The 13,341-nt window shown below is 40.2% G+C and overlaps 1 protein-coding gene across 2 annotated transcripts; it reads left to right on the top strand.

Annotated features, from left to right (window-relative positions):
• Positions 1-509: 509 nt before the first annotated feature.
• Positions 510-13,000, top strand: LOC102224271 (homeobox protein Dlx3b-like). Of its 2 annotated transcripts, none has more exons than XM_023349609.1 (3): positions 510-1,164; positions 7,550-7,734; positions 10,301-13,000. In XM_023349609.1, exons 1-3 carry the CDS (start codon positions 807-809, stop codon positions 10,757-10,759), a joined length of 1,002 nt encoding a protein of 333 aa, XP_023205377.1. In that variant the 5' UTR covers positions 510-806; the 3' UTR covers positions 10,760-13,000. The 2 variants fall into 2 exon arrangements, with proteins under 2 accessions (XP_023205377.1, XP_014329103.1); XM_014473617.2 differs by having other exon boundaries at positions 511-1,167.
• Positions 13,001-13,341: the final 341 nt, after the last annotated feature.

The following is a 13,341-nucleotide window of genomic DNA, read 5'->3' on the forward strand; positions in this document are numbered from 1 at the left end:
GCGTTTTGGTTGCCATGGGAGATTAAGGGATTTCTCCATCATGCATGAACATTTCAAGGTAACCCTCCAGGTATGTTTTTGACAAATAACTTTATAGCAAGATGTAAAGCTCAAAAATATTGTTTTTATATAATACTGACTTGGTCTTGGTAGTTTCTGTCTCCAGTTTCAGATGATGGATTTGAACAGAACTCTGAAATGTTCAAAGCTTTATGATCTGATCCTGCTCTCAACTTTCTTGCCTGCTGTTTGTCAACCAGTTCTCACACAGGCAGGACTTCTGGAGGTTTCATTTAGGGCTGCAATTTAAGAAAACAAAAACCACCGAAGTTTTTTTTCATGCATCAAAAGATGCTGGGTGTCACATGCAGAAAGGTTCGAGTCTCGGTGATTTTGCACGACGCCGTGTGTTTCAAACCGGTCCGAAACGTCTCTGCAGGTCTCGCCAACAGCTTCGTGCGCGCGCGGCTCCCGGCTCATGAAGAGGCTTATGTGCGTTTCTGCGGGGAGGAGAAGGGAGCCAGACAGGCGACAGTGAACACGGTCTTGGCTTTAGGGCACAGGCTCGGGAGCCAATGAGAAGCAGACATCCACTCCTCTCTGTCCTGCCTGGCTTGGCTCAGCTCGGCGCGCCCTGTAATTAGGAGCTCTTGCTGGGTTGGGCGCCGCCCGCCACGGTGGACAGCCTGGCTGGCTGCTGCGTCAAGGGAGTTTGGGAACGCCAGCTCCACACTGACTGAGGGCAGCAGGAGTTTAGAGCGAACGGGGCCAACTCCAACAGCGGCTGAAAAGATCGCTTTTTAAAAATGAACGGTCAATCGTCGCCTGTCTTTGAGGACAAGAAACCGTCTCTGCCCGGCGCGGCGGGGAGCTCCATCTCCACCAAGGACTCCCCCCCGACCCTGCCGGAGACCTCCTCCGCCGACGCGGGCTTCTACGGCGGGCAGAGCGCGATGCACGACTCGCAGGACTTTTACGCGGCGCAGCAGCCGTACGGAGCGCCGCACATGAACCCGTACACCTACCACCACCACCACTACAACCTGAACGGCATGGCGCCCAGCGGCGCGTACTCGGTGGGCAAGGCGGAATACCCGTACCCGCATGCGGCGTACAGAGATCACGGAGCCTTCGGCAGGGAGGTTCAGACGGCGCTGCAAGAACGTGGTGAGACTGAACCAGCGCTTCTTTCAACTAAATGCGCTTCAGCGAGTTTCACTTCATGTTTCCCCATCAGCTCTAGACGCGACTAAATCAAATAAATTCTTCCAAGTTGTTTCCAAACTGAATATTTTGGATGATCATCTTTAAAGAATGTTGAGCAGAGGGACTATCATTTAACTTGTTAAATTCTTAACTAAAAAAAATAAAGAAAACAAAACCTATTTTACATGTTACATTAACAAAGCAAAAATCAAATTAATGAAAAAAAAGTAAATAAGTTAATGTGTAATTTTGAAAAAGAAAAGAGTTAAATTTAACTTTTTAGTAAGTCAAGTCTTTTCTCCTGAGTGTCTTTATTACAGTTTACGTTTAGTTTTTGATTTTTTTCATAGACGCTTCAAAGTCCGCAGAGTCAGGAGTCATTTTGTTGTAGATATTTATTACTGAAGTAAAGTTAATTCTTTTTGTCTCTAAACGGAAGTGGTTTGTGATCTGCTGCTCTGTTGGCCCTGAGGTCTTCAGGAAACAATATAACCTCTCTTAAAAAAAAATATCTTAATTTTTAAAGGTAAACAGTGGTTATATCTGTCAGTATAGGTTAAATTTAGCTGCAGTTTAAATCAGTGAGGTTTTATGAGATTACATGTTGTGAGGTAGCAGTGCAGTTTTCACAAGGCAGGTCGAAGAGAACGACCTGAAACAAGGTTTTAGCAAAATCCAAAGGAAAACGAAGGATCCAAAGAGTTTTTAGTTTTGGTTTTTTTAACATACAGGTCATACAAAGTGTTTTAAATATTCCGTAGTCAGTGTAAAATGTTTCAGTCCAGGTGTAATGAGTCTGTGTTGTTGTTTTCATGCTTGTCTTATTCTGAAAGTGGTTTTCATATCTAAAAACAAAACTCAAACTGTTTTTTTTCTGTTTTTCCAAATAAACTAATAGTTTTTTTAAAAAAATCATCAGTATCAGTCACATAAAGAATCTCTGTTCAATCTCGACCTATCCACATAAATTGGGCCACTGCAAGTATTTTAGATGTTGAACTAAAAAGAATTGGAAAACCAGTGAGATTTGCTATTTCCAGTGATCAGGCCATTGCAATAAAACAGCTTGTTTAGTACATCGTGGATTTACAGTTCACAGCAGCGTATTTGCGAAGAGAAGTTGATGCGGATAAATATCAGAAATATAACTAAGCGTGTTATATGTGCAGCAGCCATTTTGGATTTTGAACTTGGGGATGTGAGGAGACGTCCAACTCTTCAGCATGAAATCGGACTTTTGGGGAGCATTCCTAAAACTCAAAAATGTGGACTTCTGAAAATGAATGTGTTCCATTCATATGCAGAAGTTTTCATTCCTTTGTGCTGTGAATTAGGACAAAGGAAACTTTCTGCTCTGACTGGGTCTAAACGTATAATACAGGGATCTCCTGTGTTTAAATGTAACGCTTTAACAATAAAATGCATAACAATAGTCGATATGCTGTTGGAGACTCGGCCTAATTAAAATGTCACGGCAGTAGTTATCAAAGGAAATTATTTCCCATGAAGATCTGTTAAGTTTCCACGGTTTTTGTGTGCTGAAGTAGGTTTATAATATCACCGGTGACGCATGTCAACTGAAACAAGACAGGAAGTGGTTGTTGGATTGCTGCGCATTGTTTAGAGTCTGCTCACAAACTGCTCATCAGATTATCTAAAAGTACAATTTAAAAAAAACAAAAACAGAGAAGAAGGCCCTCACCTCTTTCAAACTGATCATTTGGCAGCGCTTTGGAGAAATAATGAGAGACTGACTGAAAAGATACAAGGGATTTCTAAGTGTTGCAATAAAACAACTCCTGGCTAACTGTTAGCATCAAAGTTATCGTTTACTTGCTACGCCCTCCTGAAGGGCTGTTTCCCAGTTTGTGATGGAGTTTGGTCTTCTACACCGAACAGAGATCTTTTAAGACAAAGTCTGAGTTATTCTATTTAATAAAAGTCATCCTGTTTTCTAAGGGTTTTCAGTTCCGTCGTGGCTTTAAGGCCATGTTAAGGCTACATTCACACAGCAGAGAAATATGATCCGAATCCGATTTTTTTTCCCCCCCCATATTAAAGTTTTTTGTGCCAGTCTGATTGGCCCAATTCCGATCTTTTCACCCCCCAAAAAATCTGATTTGTGCCACTTCCACATGTGGCACTAAGTCGGGTTCATATCTGATTGTTTTTTAGGCATCTGAACAACAAGGAGTCACATTTTGTCTGACATTTATATCGGTCCACAGCTGTATTCCACTGACCATACAGTCGCACAATTTGACATTTCGAACATAAATTTGCTTAATGGAAATGCCAATTTTGTAATTTGTTTTATTTTTTTTTCTTTTATAAAAAGTTTTGGTGCTGCGATGATGAGGTTTTCGGCCATATTGAAATTGGTTTATGTCACAAAACTGGAATAGGAACACGTTTTTCACATCACAAGAGCCACATGAGCAAAAGCCGGATGTTGCCACTGGCAGAAACTACGAAGAAGACGACGACAGGAAGTAGTTGGAGGATGATAGTGTTGCATATTTTGTAGTTAATTATCTCATGAACAAACTTATTCATGTGTGATTTTAATCGTGTTTCTTATCAGATGGAACTGCCGCAATTGCAAAATTGTGTTGTTTTTTTTTACCCCTCCAGGGGGTCTTTTGTGGGCTCTAGTGTCCCTTATATGATAGTAGGCTGACAGGAAACAGGGAAGGAGAGGGGGGAAGACATGCGGCAAATGTCGTCGGGTCCGGGAGTCGAACCCACGACTGCTGCGTCGAGGACTGAAGGCCTCCAAATACGGGTCGCGCTAACCACTACGCCACCATGGCACGTCCCAAAATTGTGTTTTTTGACATTAGTGGAATACAAAGTTTTTTTTACAGATTTGTAATGGAAACGCAGCTATTGATGAGACACATGCGTCATAATTCTGCACCGGTAGCCAGACGATGTACATCCACATGTAAACAATGGTTGAAAGCTATAATTATAAAATTATGAAGTGCGTCACATCCCAGTCCCACCACTCATGGCTCTGACTACGCATCCAAACAACCGCTATTGGTCCTGTTATCGTTTTTCCTTCTGGTTAGAACTTTGTTACGTTGCTGAATAACTTTTAGATCCATCCATTAATGATCTGCAAACAGTGTTATTTGTTTTTTATTCAGCGCTTGCTTGTTGCTGTGGGATCGTAAACCGTTCTCACGTGAGTCTGATTTTTTTTGACTCTTGCTTTTGTTTTTGCATTTCTGGATAAAAAAATATCTGAATTATGCAACAAAATCTGCAGTTTGAGCGCAGATTTAGAATAAAACAAGCATAAATTTGTAATATCTGGTTGAATCAGACACAAATTGTATTTTTATCTTGGTTGCTGTGATTTATGAAACCTCTGCTTCTTAAAAACAGGGGGTTCTTAGTTTTCTCGAAGGTGCGGTTAAACTCTCATCTCACATACCAAAGTGAGCTGTCTTGTCTGTTGAGGTGAACGTTATCCAACATGTAAAAGTTTGATTGACAGCCCACCATCCCTCCCATTATCTGCTCCATCCAAATGTACAACATCTAAATACGCCAAATTAGAGCTGCATCGTCTGCTTGTTAGCTAATTGAGGGTTAGTAGTTGCTTGTAGTTCATTGTTGATGCTGATAGATCCAATAATTGGAGAGAAGATGACAGACCAAGGCTAAGACTGTTAGGTGATGTATTAATTACACCATTTTTTATCATTTAGTTCTTAGCCTGAGGGTAAGAAGAAGGCAGAGGATGCCACAAAACTAGTTCACGTCAACCAAAGACAGACTCAGTGACTTAAGCTGTAACGTTGTACAAAAATCCAAGTGTTCCTCTAAGCTGCACAGCAGAGCATGAACTCAACTTTCCCTCCAAAAGCTTTTTTTATTTGTCTCTTCCTCAAGGTTTACTGGGCACCTCGGCTCACGGGAGAAAGGAAAACAAACTAGATGAACTGGTGTTGTGTTTTTGGCATTCCAGTTGGGAGTTGACTCCTGGAACTGGCCCCGGGGGACTTTGGCCCACAGCCACGGCACATCAGGTGTCACGGCATGTCAGCCAGCCCTGGCCTTTGAATCATCCACCGTCGAAAAGTTCCTTATCACGCGAGGCTCGGGCGTCGCGCCCAAACAAATAAATAAACAAACAACGATGCCAACGAGAAAGCCCTTCCGTGTCTCATGCCGTGTATGTTTATGTGGACGGAAATCCAACGTTGGCTCGAGGTCCAACATTTTAAAATGAATTTTGACTATACAGCATGTCGTTAAAAAAAGAAAAATAATGTGGCAGAATATTGCTGAGCATTCTGGGGCGTTGTGTCATACAAAACGTTGCAATCATAAAAGCCAAACCGCTGTCAGGATCTTTTGCTTCAAAGCGTTCAGACTGGTTTGACGTTCAGGTTTTCCTGAAGGTCTCGTCTTTCACACCGGTTGTTTTTTTCTCTTAAGTGATTTTTATAGGTCACAGTTGAGTTTAATCAGACTATAAACTCAACTGGACCTACAAATATTTCAAAGCTTCTAATACGTGAAATACAATTTAGCAAACAACTAATTTTGACTTTAGAGAAAAGCTAAAACACGCCTCTCAAAAAAATTTTTTGAAATGAATCCAAAGCTGAAATTTGCTCTATTGTTAGCTGACAGGATTACTTCCAGTAATCCCAGCGATTTATTACTCTACTGCCACTTTAAGGATTTCTGGGAAGTCTGCTGCAGGGGTGGGCGATATGAACTTTGAATTTTATCGATATATTTTTGTTGTAACAATAAAAATTATGATTAAAAACTACTACATAATGCTTCTTTGCTTGGGTAACATTATGACTGTGAATGTTTGTGGCACAGCGCCAAAAACATTCAAACATTCTGTTCTTGAAAAATATTCCCATTTGGAATACGCCTGTTCCTGAACGCAGCGTGATTTATAGCTGCACACAGTACCCAGATTTAATAATATGTTAGAATGAAGATAATTATTGATACTCTTGTGGAATGAACAGTGGAGAATATCATAAAAAATAACATTGTTGCTAACATTTTTATTTAACATTAATGATTGTGATTTACTAAGACAACGATAAATCAAAATCCTTATCATGATTAGAAATTTTTCCCGATAAATGATACCCGATACGATAACTGCCCACCCTTACTCTGCAGTGTAATATTCTTTATACATGCGAGACACTTTTCTCAATAGTCAGTCTTTTAATATGTATGTAAATATTCACGTTACCCTTCTATTTTTCATTTATGTGTGAATGTTTCTTTTCATTTTAATAATACAGTTGTAAATGTGTAATGTATATTTATTTATTTGCTATTATTTTAGTTCTGATGGGCAGACTTGGAAATATGGTTTTCAAGATTCAATGGCACCGGATGTTACCGTGTTTGATTGCTCTGATCATCCAGAGGAAGCAGCTTTATTAGCTCAGGTAGCTTGTCAGCACTGTTTTTAAACAGCGTTACCTCAGGAAGAGTGATGACTGTTGCTGCTGCAGTTACCGCACCACGAACGTCTACATGTCAGAACCAAAAATACTTAGAAACGGCCCAAATTGTCCCTCAGAACATCTGATTAATCAGGTGTCCTTTCTCTGAAACCTCATTAAAGGACTCTAAATCATAGCAGCGGTGTGTTGGAATGTTTCAACATTCAGTTTGAAATCAGAAACCGTCTCATGGTATCACGTGTGAGGGAGCAGGAAGTGACGATGCTTAAAAAAGCAGCTGTTCTAAGAGTGTTGCACAGGCTTGACTTGTCTTTTTCTGTCTCTTGTGTAAACTTCAATTCATGGGAATATAATTATAATCTTATAAATGTCATTAACGTGACATATTAGGGATTAAGATCAGCTTCCATCAGCATATTGAAATGCTGACTTTGAGCAGGGACTTGATGTTGTCGTCTCCCGGTGAAGAGTTTCTTCCCAATCAAGCAGATCGATTGTTTTAATTCTGCAGGAATTTACTGAAGAATTTGTTCTTCATGGAACATTTGCTGCTGGAATACCAGAACAAATTGGGAGTGTTCTACACAGGCAGGCCTTCGGGCTACTGCAAAAGTACCTATAAATCTCTGTCTCCTTCCCCCAGTTGTGGGAAACTCTGAGACCAAATTATAAGTTCACAGTGCGGGAGGAATTTCTTTGAAAGTTCTGTGTTACAGAAGCCGCGGCTATTTTCGTGCCACAACTTCTCAACTCGGAGTCTTTGCTCCGGAGCGCTCTTATGAAAACGTTGTGTGACAAAGCAGGAGACATAGGACTACGGTTTATTTTTATTTTTTTGTCTTGTCTTCCTTCCCCCCCTTCTCCCCTCACCGGTGTAGTGAAAGAGGAACCGGATCTGGAAGTCCGGATGGTCAATGGGAAACCCAAGAAGGTCCGCAAACCACGGACCATCTACTCCAGCTACCAGCTGGCCGTGCTGCAGAGGAGATTCCAGTCGGCCCAGTACCTGGCCCTGCCGGAGCGGGCTGAGCTGGCTGCGCAACTGGGCCTCACCCAAACGCAGGTAAACGCGAGTCAGCCGCCGTGTTCTGTTCAGTTGTGTGTGGAATCAAAAGGCGCTTCCGAGGAAAACGATGCCACAACCAAACTGAAACCGCCTGGTGACGTTTTTAACCTGGTCTGACGTTTATGAAGGGATGGGAGTCATCTGTTAGCTGGAACTGTTCACTTAGTCACCTTCTGATTCACTGAACATCGCTCAGAACGAACAAATTAAAAATTAACGTGTAAATGTCAAAATGTATTTGGATATTTGCTGAATGGTTTGAAGGGAAAATAATTTTAACTTACAACTGCAGTATGCAACTTTATTAAAAATATGTTATAACATTGTGGTGTGAGGTAGATAAAATGTGAAAAAAATCAGTGCTAACTAGAAACAACCAGTCAGAGCTAGGAGGCAGATCTTAGTGCTGTCAATCATCCTTCTGTATGGCGCTGCTCATCCCCTCACCTCCTTTCCTCTTTTGCTCTTTGCTGCGCTGCAGCTAGCAGAGCCAGTCCTGAATGCTAAGGCTAGTTAGCATGGCCACTGATGACAGCAAATAAACAGTTTTCCTGTAGCGGTTAGTTGTTTTTCCACCATTAACACATTGAGATTGATTGACAGTGCTAAGCCCCTCCCCCTGGCTCTGATTGGCTGTTCTTCACCGGTAGTGGGGCATTGCTTCAGACAGCAATAGCAGCACAGGGAGGAAGTGAAGGAGATTGATCTTTTCACAGATTATTTGTCTCCTGTTGTCCTGTCACAACATGGTGACAGTTTAAACTGTATATATACGTATATACAGTACAGACCAAAAGTTTGGACACACCTTTTAATTCAATGAGTTTCCTTTATTTTCATGACTATTGACATTGTAGATTCACACTGATTCACACTATGAATAACACATGTGGAAATATGCACTAAACAAAAAAGTGTAAAACAACTGAAAATAGCCCTTATATTCTAGTTTCTTCAAAGTAGCAACCTTTTGCTGTGATTACTGCTTTGCACACACTCTGCATTTTCTTGATGAGCTTCAAGAGGTCGTCACCTGAAATGGTTTTCACTTCATAGGTCAACCTGCCCTGTCAGGTTAATAAGTGGGATTTCTTGCCTTATAAATAGTCATGAAAATAAAGAAAACCCACTGAATTAGAAGGTGTGTCCAAACTTTTGGTCTGTACTGTATATATATGTATATATATATATATATATATATATATATATATATATATATATATATATATATATATATATATATATATATAGATAGATAGATAGATAGATAGATAGATAGATAGATAGATAGATAGATAGATAGATAGATAGATAGATAGATAGATAGATAGATAGATAGATAGATAGATAGATAGATAGATATAGATATATATTACACACTACTTTCAGGATTTGCTTAAGCTATTTTAATGCACAAATTTAGCTTTTTGTTCAAATTAAAGTTGAGGTCTTTAATCTGTTTTGTTGCTGCTAGACAGATGAAACCTGCACTGTAAAAATTAAAGTTACAGTAGTTGAAATAATATTAAAAATAATGACAAGAAGTATAAAATGTATTATTTTATAGTTAAGACATATCAAATCGATCTACAATATAATATGTAAGATACAAAATGCAAGGACGGTTTCTCAGCGTTTGATGGTTATGTTCATTTGTTGTTATCTGAAGTCATAATCTTTACACCAATGATTTACTACCAGCCATCTCTTCAGGAGTGATAACATATGGTTTGTTTTATTGTGGCCATTGTAGATCATTGTACAATGTTATCCTTGAGTGACTCTCACAAGCATATGAAATACCCTGGTCAACCTTATTTATGTAGACAGCAACCAGCAGACACAGTAACTTACTTCTGGATCCTGAAGCAGTCTCCACAGAGACACATGGTGGTGGCAGCATCATGCTGAGGGGATGCTGTCTTCTCAAGGAAAGGGAAGCTAAACAGAGTAGAGCGGAAGATGTATTGTTTGATACTGTGAGATACCTGACAGTGGAGAGGAGGTTCAGGTCACAAGTAAACTTTACAAATGGAGCTAAAAATAATCAGGAAGATTTAGAGGTTATGATTGAATTTGAGGGGCGCACAATACATCGGCGTTAACATCGGTATCGACCGATGTTAGCCTTTTTTTAAAAACATTTCTGTACCGGTCTGATAATTAAAACTGGGTTGATATTTACAAGCGATGTTTATTTCCATCTTGTTGCTGTTTGTGCTTGTGGAAGGCGTGGGGTTGGCCATGTGGTCATGTGATGCAGTGCAGGATTTCACAGAGACGCAATACTAACGGTTTGGTCATTTTTCACAGTGTCCGAGGATAGGAAAATATATTTAATTCATGTCATGTGTGTATAATGCTGATACTTATTGGTTATTGGCTATAACAGAAGTAGTAATATTGGTTATCAGTATTGGCCCAAACTTTAATAGCGGTGCATCCCTTATAAATTTGAATAAAAAAGGCACTTAACACAACTTACTTTGCTTTTTCCTAAAGATTAGAGTGAAGTGTATCGGAAAAATCCTTTTGATTTGTTTTGAAATATTCTCTGTTTCAGGTCAAGATCTGGTTCCAGAATCGACGCTCCAAATTCAAGAAGCTCTACAAGAACGGCGAGTTTCCGCTCGGCGACATGCCCTGTGAACATAGCCCAGACGCCAGCGACTCCATGGCCTGCAACTCTCCCCCCTCTCCGGCCGTGTGGGACAACGCCTCTGGCAACAGCAGCAACAACAACAACAACAGCAACACAAACGGCAGCAGCAACGGCATAAGCAGTATCAACGACACAAACGGCGGTGGCCTCAAGAACAGCGCAATGCTGGATCCCGCCAGTAGGGGTCAGGCTCCGTATCAGCCCCCGATCAGCTCCTCTCCTGCGTACATGGAGGACTTTACGCAGCACAACTGGTACCAGCAGCCAGGGGCGCACTTAGGCTTGGCGCAGTCAGGCCAGATACACCACACGCCGCCAACAGCGCCATCAGATGCACAGAGTATGCGAGCCATCTACTGAGCCACCAATCTGGATGCTCAACACGATTGGTGCTGAAAAACCAGACCTTTTGTTTGCTTCTTTTTCTCCTCTTGAGAGGAATTTCAGCGTTGCTGTAACCCCAAATAACCTGACAGAGAACAGACTCAAGCAATGACTGGTAGTAACTACAAATATATGAATTATTCCTCCGTTTCTCCCAAGTCGGACTGATATTTTTGTGGGAGATCACGTGGATTGAAGTGTTTTTGCACTGCTTAGTCTGATAATATTTTGTGAATTAATTTTTTTGTTTCTATTTGAAATTTCTCCGTATTTAACGTAAAAAACTTTTAATTATTTGGTCATTCCAATAAATTATGTTCTGGATTCGTCCTCTGTCTGTTCCCTACTGAAACAACGTGCTACTGAAACTCACTGCTGGACTTTACCAAACATAAAGACTATCAAGGTAAACCTTTTTTATCTATCAGTCTAAAAAAAGAACTTAGTACAGATTGATGGACTCGTCTTTATGTTAAACTGACTAAGACTCAAACTAAGATTTTCTTATTTATTTCTCATATATATCCTCCTGTATAGAAACACTGCAATCAAATGTAAGTACTGTCACAATATTAAAACCTTGTGTATTTAGGGAATAGAGTCTCAGCTTCCAACTGAGACGGTAGCTCTGTTTCTAAATGTCAAGCAAATTTTGAGCAAACTTTTAAAACAAAGATGAGGAAGGAAGAAAAGAGTGTTTCCATTTACTGGTTTGGCGCGAATCAAAGTGTGATGTCGTCAGGTGTTGATGCTACGTATGGCTGCAGACCAGCATGGACCCGACATCTCAGAAAAACAGGAGAGAGTCCTCCCATCTGCGCTGGAGGTTTGGACTGGGAGAGTTTGTTACGCTGGAACTTATTCTGCAAACATGTCTCCATCTCCCCCTGAGTTCATTAACTCTTTTTGCCTAAAACCGACTCAAACCAGGGAAAAAACTCAAAGTTATTTTGAGTTTCGCCATTTCCACCCACTGTTTCTATAGTGATACTTCAAAAAGTAGCATTAAAAATTGTTAATGGAACTAATAGTAACTAATTACTCAATTACTTGTATTTGCTACAAAGTTGAATAAGAGGTGGACAGGAAAACAACAGCAACAAAACCCACCAGCAACAGGTTGGGGAGGGGTTTCTGTATTCATGGTTCCTCTGTTGTTTTGTGCTTGAACATTGACCAGCATTGATCAACCCAGTCTTTTCGTATTGGTGAACATCCACAATAGCAGCTTACTTTAGCATTGAAGCTAATTTTTAGCATCAGAACACTGGGTTCCAATCGATGGGCAGACTTTGGCCGGTCATGTTTACATTTCTTCAGAAATGTTCTAGTTCCTTCTAAAATCCTGAGCCTTACATTACACTATTAACACCGCAGGGAGAAAAATATCTTTTCTAACAATGTTTTTGGGTATAAAGTTAATTATGTCCTCCAACTCAGTTGAGGACAAGTCCTGCTGGTGGTGACGGACAAAGGGCAGACGCTGAGGGAACAGGACTAAGTGATAACACCAAAACTGTATTTCTAAGGGACGACTTGTTAACTCAATATTCTTTATAACAGAATATGAGTCATTCATTCTGCGTGTCAGAAATGTCCTTTTCTGAGTCGAATTCAATTTCTTTTCGAAGTCGTCATGACATTTGGAATTTATCTGCGCCTGCCCTTCAGGGGAACTTTAAACTCACTCACCTGACACCTCGCCTGATGCTCCTCATGTCACCGTCTCTCTTTCTCTGCCTCTCCATTCACTTCTCTCACTGAGAGCAAATCTTAAAACAAGCGGTTTGATGTTCAAACAAAAGGGGCTGGAAAGTTTTCCAACAACCACCCAGAGTTCCCCCTTCAGAGAAAAACATGAATTGGCTCAAGAAAATTATTCCCAGCAGACACTTTTTTTCAGGAGAGCTCTTCTCCTGAAGGATGAAGCAAACTCTGCATATAATATGGACCCACCTGGAACTGTGGAGACGCTCCTGTTAGCATGAGGAGAATAGATATGTTTGAATCTTTATTATTTAAACAGACTTAAAAACAACTTGTCTCAACTTGACTGAATTTCTAAACAAAAAAGGGAACATGAAGACAATTGCTTTCTGTGGTCACATTTAACAGTAATTTGTCCCAAAGATGCTACGCTAGTCAGTCTTTTAGCCTGTACCAAACATACTGTAAAGTATTTCATGTAAATATTATGTGAATAAATTAAATAAGGAACACATTTGCACATTGATTCATTTCCTTTAAGCCCAGAATTAAAGTTTACAGTTATTTACTGTTTGTTTTCTTTGACAACACATTTCACAGTAATTCCAACTGAGGAAAAATTCATGAATATACGAGTCATGTAATGGAGCCAGTAAAAATGTAACCCATTAGGTTTTGTGCTTATCCCACTTTTGATAATTCTAATTTTCTGCCAGATGCAACTTGTTTCAACTTTGTTTCATCTCACCAATTAACAACACATTTCAAATGTGCAAAGTGAAACTTCTGGAGGTTCCTGGCAATGACAACCACCAGCGACTGATGATTAAATGGAAAATAGACAATGCAAT

The sequence above is a fragment of the Xiphophorus maculatus genome, chromosome 16 (genome assembly GCF_002775205.1).
Source record: "Xiphophorus maculatus strain JP 163 A chromosome 16, X_maculatus-5.0-male, whole genome shotgun sequence".
Taxonomy (NCBI): domain Eukaryota; kingdom Metazoa; phylum Chordata; class Actinopteri; order Cyprinodontiformes; family Poeciliidae; genus Xiphophorus; species Xiphophorus maculatus.